Genomic DNA, 8321 nt, shown 5'->3' with positions numbered 1-8321 from the left:
CACTGCTGATCCGACTACGAAATGTGAAACCCCCCCCCCCCGGTTATTTTGCTGCAGCCGGACTGCGGCAGCGGGGTCCACAGGAGCAGCCCTCACGACACAGGAGCTGGAGGCAGAGGTGCTGCTCCTATCTGACTGCCCCCATGGGGACTTCTCAGAGCATGGCCCAAGGGGACATGGGCAGCAGCAGAAGGCAGGCCAGTTCCTGCTTCCTGGGGGAAGAGGGGTCCCTGTGGTGGCGTTGAGTGGGCCTGTGAATGTGGACAGGACACAGGGCAGAGGGAGACAGGGAGAAGGCAGCACAGACCAGGGCCTCCCAGCCTTTAGTTCATGGGAGAGGAGACTAGATTCATTTCCTCACTGACTTCAGAAGCCAGGAGAGAAAGAGGGTGGAGGCCAGAGGAAGCCTCCTTGGGTGTTGGGGACAGCCCAGAGCAAAGCACAGCTGGAGGAGGCCCAGGAGGTGTGTAGCAGGAAGTCCAACCCTGCCCTGCGGCTTGCTTCTGAGAAGGGGCCGAAGCTCAGTGGGAGAGCGGTGGGTGTGGTGCTCGCAGGCCCCTCTGCACCTCTGCCTGGGGTCTGCCCCTCACGTGCCACAGAGCTGCCCTTCATGAGCCCACTGTGTCTCCTCCCACACCTGAGCCCCTGCAGAGCTGGGGTCATGGCAGGGTTCAGTATCCACCCCAACCAAGGAGGAGCCCCCAGACATGGCCGAGGAGTGATGAGTGACTGGCACTTGTCAGGTAATTCTGGAGCAGGACATCGTAAAGCCACTGTGCTGGCCCCAGGTGTCCCCAAGGTCTGGGCTGCAGCACCCAGTTCAGCTCTGTGCACTGCAAGTTCCTTGCCCACTGCCAAGGGACTGGTCAGCAGTCCTGGCCACCAGCCACAACTTGGAGCTGAATCCCCATTAGGCCCTTGCACCTTTCCCTCACCTCCAACTACCCTTTCTCCCCGACCCAAGGACCACCCCAGCCCAGAGCATCAGTCCGGGCCCACCCAGTGGGAGCACTCAGAGGGGGCATCTGCTAACCCTGGATGCCCTGGGCTTCCAGCAGACGGTCAGCAAAAAAGGACAGAGCCAGGGGCTGTGGTCCTCCTGCAGTCTCAGTGCCTAGGACAGAGAGTCCTGGCACCTGCACCTGCTTCACAGTTCAACCCATCCCGTGTCCCTCAAAGTGAAAGGAGGGATAGGAGGGTGAGGATGAGGTGGGACTGCTCTGAGCAAGCAGGCATAAGTCCTCTGGGCCTGGGTAGGCAGGGGGCCCAGGGACCCAAGGGTTTGTTCCTCAGGCCCCTGCTGGGGATGAGAGGACTGATGGGGCCCACAGCATGCCCCCCACACCTGCTGTGTCCTGCAAGGACAGGAGTATTGGGAGCAGGTGTCCATCTGCCCTGATCTAGCCAATCTAATAGACATGGTCACAGGGGAAGGGGAAGAGGGAAGAAGGACCTTCCATGTGTCACCTGGGGATTGCGTAAGGAGTGGCCTCCACTCCCTTCACAAGCTCCAGCCCCGCCTAGTCAGCTTCTCTCTCCTGTGAGTTCTTGGAGGAAGGGATTGTGCCAGGGCAAAGGAGGGCTTTCATGTACACAGCCAGCTTATTCTTTGGAGGCACACTCTGGCTGAGGGGGGCAGCCTGGCTGCCCTCTCCAGGCTGAGGACAGTGTTTGCAGGCCTGCCCAGCACAGGAACTCTTGTACCAGTCCCAACGTGTGGAGCAGCAGAACACAGGAAGAGGCACCTGCTTCAGTCTCCGCCATCCATTCTCATCTGACACAGACAAGTCTCTTTTATTTTGAGGGGAGTCACCTCTAGGTCTGCACTCCCCAAACTCTGATCTTTTTGGAACAGACTCTGATGGTCACAGGTAGACTGTGCTACGTCCAAGAGCAAACACCACTTTCCTCATTTTCTGGGGATTCCTGTGGACTGGGGAGATCCAGATGGCTTCAGTGAGAGTGAGAGGTCCTCTGTGGTTGGCCCCTGGTCAGCCTTGCCTGGCCCTGGTCCTCACTCCCTCAGAACCACCACTACCACTTCTCACACTGAGTCCCTAGGTCCTCAAGGTCAAGGTGAGGAAGCAAGTCTGCTGGGTCCCTAACCATCAAGCAGCATGGAAAGGAAAGCCCGGGAAGGACAGTTAAGCCCCAGTCCCTTCACAGTATAGAAGTGAGCTGGCAGGCAGAGCAGAGCTAGTGGGGCACAGGTGGGCTCAAACCCAGATCCGCGTCTAAAACCTCACCAGCCTCTGCACAGGTGAGACATGAGGGGTTCTAGTGCTTGTGTCATGAGTGTGCTTGTGTGCACACCTGTGTGTGCTTGCATGAGACTGTATGTACACTTGTGTTTGCACCTGTTTATGCACCTTCAAGTGCCTGTGGGCACATCTGTGTATGCACCTATGTGCACCTGTACACACTTGCATGTGTCTATGTGTGTATCTGTGTATGCACCTGTGCATGCACCTGCATGTACCTGTGTGCATTTGCATGCACTGTGTGCACCTGCATGAACCTGCGTGTGCCCATATGCTTTTGTATGCACCTGTGTATGCCTGCATATGTGCCCAAGTATGTCTGAGTGTACATCTGTGTGCTCACCTGTTTGCACACCTGTACAGGTGTCTATACCTGTGTGAGCCTGCTCATTCCTATGTACCTCAATGCTCCTGAGCACGCCCATGTGTGCCTGTGCTGTGGCTTTGCTGGCAGGGAGCCTGTAGGGGTCTGCTGGCAAGCATGTTTCTCTTGGGCGGGTGTCAGCATAGAGGTCGATGCGTCTGTGGCTTCATGGTTATCCCTGTTCCAGGGCTGCATCTTCCTACCTGCTTCTGTGGAAGAGCGGGGGCTCCAGAGGCTGAACTCAGTGTGTATCTCCTGTGCACCAGGGTCTAGGGACACCCGCATGTGCCCAGGCTGGTTGGGTTTGGGGAGCTTGTTTGTCTACCCAGCAGGAGCCTGCTGCCTGCATGAGGCTTGTGCCAAGGGCATGTGTGTGTGGCCTGGATGTGGGCATGATGCTTATGTGGGCACCTGGCTACACTGTGAGTGAATCTGAGTGTGGGGAATGGGGTTATTTGACACCTGTGTTGAGTTTGGGGTGCATATGTTGGGTGAGCATATTGGGGGTTTGTGCAGTGTGTGTACTGCGTGTGAGTATCTTGGAGCTTGTCTCCAGGGTCTCCAAGTTTAGGATGTGACACTCCCCTGGACCAGACCCAGCCGCTCTGGGGTCACCGGCAGTCCGTGGTCCCTCGGCAGCAGTGCCAGGACCTTCTGGTTTGTGTCCACAAGTTTGCATGAGGAGAGCCAACTTGCTGCTGCTTCCCTAACCACAGTTCTGTCAGATCCATCCTTCAGAGACGACTGGGGGAGGCAGGTATTTGTCCCAAGCCCTCAGCTGACAGGTGGCAGATCTGAGTGGAAGCGGGTTGTCATGAGCCACAAGAGCCATGTCAATGCCCAGGCCTCATTTTCCCAGCCCAGCTCCTAGACAGGCCACTCAGAGAGAGCAGCATAGGATCTGGCTGCACAAAGGGAGGCCTCGGCACACCAGGGCTGACCTTACTCAGGCCTAACCAGACCTCTTGCTGCAGTGCATTCCTAACGGTCCCCAGGTGCTCAGAGTGGGCACATCCTGCGGTGTCCGCCCAGGGCCTGGCACCTGCAGAGCTTCCAGACTGCTCCCACTCCATGGGGCAGAAGAAATGCCACCTGTAGGCTGCCCTGTCCTTACAGCCTGCCCTCTGACCCTGTGAGCAGCTGGGGCAGCCTGCTGTGGCCTGTCCCTGTAGCCAAGTGGAGTCCTGCCATGACTCTCATCATGGCCATAGATTGTTCTATCCATGATCACAGGCTAAGGACAGGGAGAAATTTGACCCAGCTGCTGTCCCAGAGCCCATGCCCAGAGCCCTGCTGCCTCTCTAGTCCTTTCCTGTAGGTCTTCCCAGGCCCCAAGCAGCATGCTGGGGTTGGGGGTAGGAGACACACAGGGCCTGGAGAGGGAGAGGGGGCATCGGGGCAGCCAACAGCAGGGACGGGATGGGCACCAAACGGGAGGGCTGCCCTACAGGGATCTTGGTCTAAGTTGCTGCTGGGGCCAGGGAGCACAGAGCAGGCACCCATTGATTCCTCTGCTCACTGACCAGCATCCGAGGCCCCTACAGCCTAAGACAGGAGAAGCCTGGGACTCCTGGACAGCTGTGGAGCCGGTGGACACTGCCTTCTGTGTTGGTCACCAGCCACCTCAGCTGAGGGCAGGACAGATAGTACAGGGTGGAGAAGTCTGGAGTTTCCTCAACTGTGCCTGCCCAGGTGTGTTCAGGAAACACCAGCTTGTGCAGCAAACTGCTGAGCTTTGCTTTGAGGTTAGGCTTGAGGACGCCAGGTAAGCAGCAAAACCCAAGCCCGCTCCACAGGGCAGATTGACTTTGAGCTGGGCAGCTCAGCCATGTCTGGGAAGACCTGGCTGGGGAGAAGGCTCCCTCCACAATGGGGGCAAGGGGCAACCTCTGCTCTGGGCTCCACTCCTTTAAGGTCAACCTCCCTCTGCGGAGCCTATGGTGCCAGCAGCACTGGGGGTGGGGTTGGACCCTCTTAATCCCTGGGGAGCTTCTGCAGAGCCCCACCTTGCTTCATGCAGACGAGGACTCTGGGTAGGCCCTAGCCCTTACCATCTCGCCCAGTGCCACTCACCTGCCCACTGAACCCACGACTCCTCTGCCGTCCCCAGGCCTCCTTCCTTGCCACCTTTCCTGGGGTCTGCCTGATAGTGTTGAGACAGCCCAAGGTCCTCCTTCCTGATTCTGACACCCCTGCCCACCAGCCCCTGGGCCTGGGATGACCCCAGCCAAGGTATCTCCCCACCCCACGGGCAGTGGGTGTGAGCGGTATGTGGAGGGGGAACAGGGCCAGACTGGGGTGGGGTGAAACTGGGGCAGGGGCGGGGAGGGCGGGTCTGTGCAGTTGTTCAACTGTTTTTGCAAGTTCTTGCAGCCAGGCATTCTCTCAGTACCTGGACGCTTGTCTGCTGTCTGTGCTAGGTGGCTGTTGGCCTCCACGGTCCAGCAGGAAACAGGCCCAGAGCCCAGGGTGAGCTTGGGCAGTCTTGGAGCACACCAAGGATGAGTCTTTCTCCCACCCAAGGGGAGCTCAACCTCTTACCACTCCTAGCCCCTTACCCTCCATCTCTGCTCCCCCAGGTGAGGCAGTAGGCACCATGTCTGCAAGGGACAACCACTCAGAGGTGGTGGAGTTCATCCTGGTGGGCTTCACAGGCCCTGTGGGGCTCCGTCTGTGCCTCCTGCTGCTGTTCCTGCTGGCCTACGTGCTGACTGTCATGGAGAACCTGGTCATCATCGCCGTGATCAGCACCAGCCCCATGCTGCACAAGCCCATGTACCTCTTTCTCAGCAACCTGTCCTTCCTGGAGGTGTGGTACATCTCTGTCACCGTGCCCAAGATGCTGTTCAGCCTGGCTGCACCGGAGTTCCGGCGCATCTCCTTCACGGGCTGCATGGCGCAGCTGTACTTCTTCCTGGCACTGGCCTGCACTGAGTGCACACTCCTGGGCGTCATGGCCTACGACCGGTACGTGGCCGTCTGCAACCCCCTGCGCTACCCAGCCGTCATGAGCCCTAGCCTCTGCAGCCTCCTGGCCGCAGGCTCCTGGCTCTCAGGCTTCACCATCTCCCTGGGGAAGGTCTTCTTCATCTCCCGGCTGGGCTTCTGCGGCCCCAACGTCATGAACCACTTCTTCTGTGATGTGTCCCCGCTGCTAAACCTTGCCTGCTCTGACATGTCAGCGGCAGAGCTGGTGGACTTCCTCTTGGCTCTGCTCATCCTGCTGGGGCCACTACTGCTCACCATCTTCTCCTACTCGGCCATCCTGGGTGCAGTGCTGCGCACCCCGTCCTCCGGCGGCCGGCAGAAGGCCTTCTCCACCTGCAGCTCACACCTGGCCGTAGTGGTCATCTTCTACTCAGCCTCCCTCTTTATCTACGCCAGGCCACGTGCCATCTACTCCTTCGACTACAACAAACTGGTGTCCGTGGTGTACACTGTGCTCACACCTTTGCTCAACCCAGTCATCTACTGCCTGCGGAACCAGGAGGTCAAGTGGGCACTGCGCAGGGTGGTGCAGAGGGCAACCCAGGCCCTGGGGAACCCCTCCTAGGCAGGCCCACGTCACCTTCATTTGATCCCAGCCCCTGCAGACAGCAGGGCCAGTGGGGGCTGCAGGGGTATGGGCACCTCCTCATGCCCTGGCCTGTGTCCTGGCTGCCCCCATGTGTTTTACCTCCACCATGCCCAGAAGGCACCCCAGGAGCCCTCACTGACCCTCCAGGGGCCCCACAAGGGCAGTGTTCAACACACATCACAGCCCCTTCCCACCAAGGGGGGAGGGAACCCCAAGTTGCAGGTGGGAACCTCAGTGCACAGATCTTCTGGCTGCACACCCTGCACAGGGAGTGCAGCAGACAGTGCCAGGCCCGTCCCCACCCCACTGACCCAGACCCTGGGGCCTGTGCTGTGTGGTCCCCTCCAGCCCTCCAACCAGGCCTCTGGGGCCTCATGATGGTCTTTGAGAGGACATCTGAGGAAGGCAACACACTGCTCAGAGCAGGGCAGGGCAGAGGAGGTGGGACAGGGATGACCAAGCAATGGCAGCTGCTCAGCCACCCAGTACCCACCTGGGACTGACCTGTCCATGGCACACATCCAGCTGTTAGGAGCCAGAGGAAGAAAGGAGTCTGGGACAGAAAATGGTACCTGGAACCCAGCCCTCTGGACACTGGCCAGAGCTGGGAGGTCCTCCCCAAGGTCTATACCCAGAGCCCAACTCTCCAGTCCCTGTCCTACCCCCGTCCCATGCTGTCCACCAGCACAGAGGAGGAGCCCCTGGAGGCCTAAGCAGTCCCCTATCAAAGATGCTTCAAAGCCACTCAAGGGTGGGTATCTGCGGAGGGCCCTAAGCCCAGCCAAGACCCACCATCAGTGCCCATGCCAACCTTGGGCCCAGCTCAAAGGGCTGACTGGGGAACCCAGACCCTCCGTCTCCTGGAGGAGCCTCCATCTGCTCCTCCTCAGGGCTCGAGAGGAAGGCTCTGGCAGCAACATCAGGCCCACACTCCAGATCCCCTCCCAGTGCTTGAGGGCTGTGTGAGAGCCATGTCATCATGCAATCAGGTTCCACAAGGACCAGGGCCACCCTCGCCCCAGCCAGAGCCAGAGACACTGCATGTGGTCAGAAGCCACCAGGCCTATGTGGGTTCAGAAGACAATTCCAGCTGTGCTGGCAAAACTTCAGAGCATCCACCTTACAAAGGACACTGGGCAGTCCTGTGCTGCGCTCAGGACCCTCACAGCACACACAGCAGAGGGAGGGGCCCTCCTTGGACACTCAAGTCTGTGCTTGGTTATGTGGAATGGGCCCCTTGATGACCAACAGCCGACCTAAGCATGCAAACCATGGACCCAACCGAAGCAGAAGGCTCACAAGACATGTGCCTGGGGTGCAGGGACATGCACCAGGGCGTCCCAGCTGTTCCAGGGGCGGTGTGCGGCTTCAGGGTCTCTCTGGGTACTTTTTGTCAACAGGGGAGATGTGAGCAGAGAGGAACAAAGGCAAACAAACCAAGCACTCCAGCCAGGACTCTGGGCAAGACCACCTGAGGGCTTCCTTCCGGGCACTGCTGGACCTGAGGGGCCCCCTCTGCATCTGCATCAGGAGAGACCCAGAGCAGTGCCCCATGTGCCCAGCAGAGGGGGCCTGGCCCTGCAGCCTGACAATGGAGCAAATGTTCCAAGAGAGGTGCCTTAACTCAGAAATCATGAGCACTTCTCTCTTCCAAATGGATGGACTTCCAAATCAAACTTCTGTAAATCTATCTGTTAAAAAAGTAGAATGGAGCTGGCAGGGTGGCACATGTCTGTCATCCTGTGACTCAGATGGCTGAAGCAGGAGGATTTCAAGATCAGCCCCAGGGAACATAGAAAACCCTGTCTCAAAATAAAAAATAAAAAGGGCTGAGGATGTGGCTCAGTGGTAGAGTGCACTGATTTCAATCCAATCACCAAAACAGAAAAAAAAATGTTCCACTCATGCACCTTTTCATTAGTAAATTACATGTCAAGTGCCAGCCCTAGTTGCTACACTATACAGACCAGCTAACCAGGTGGCCACAGCCTGGCATGATCACTGGAAGCTGAAGCCCTGTGCCTGCATTGAGGTCTGCCAGGGATGGGGCCTAGGGACACAGGTCCTGCACACATTGAGGTCTCCAGGCACAGGGCATGGGAGCATAGGACACACAGTG

General features: G+C 58.5%; 1 protein-coding gene across 1 annotated transcript; it reads left to right on the top strand.

The window, feature by feature from the left end:
- The first annotated feature begins 5190 nt into the window (after window positions 1-5190).
- LOC107152885 (olfactory receptor 226-like) lies at window positions 5191-8311 on the top strand. Its single transcript, XM_015498413.2, has one exon. The coding sequence runs from the start codon at window positions 5222-5224 to the stop codon at window positions 6176-6178; it is 957 nt and encodes a 318-aa protein (XP_015353899.1). The 5' UTR covers window positions 5191-5221; the 3' UTR covers window positions 6179-8311.
- Window positions 8312-8321: the final 10 nt, after the last annotated feature.

Source organism: Marmota marmota, unplaced genomic scaffold (genome assembly GCF_001458135.2).
Source record: "Marmota marmota marmota unplaced genomic scaffold, marMar, whole genome shotgun sequence".
NCBI classification, from domain to species: Eukaryota; Metazoa; Chordata; class Mammalia; order Rodentia; family Sciuridae; genus Marmota; species Marmota marmota.
The sequence above is the reverse complement of the archived record's forward strand: the minus strand, read 5'-3'. Positions and strand labels throughout refer to the sequence as shown.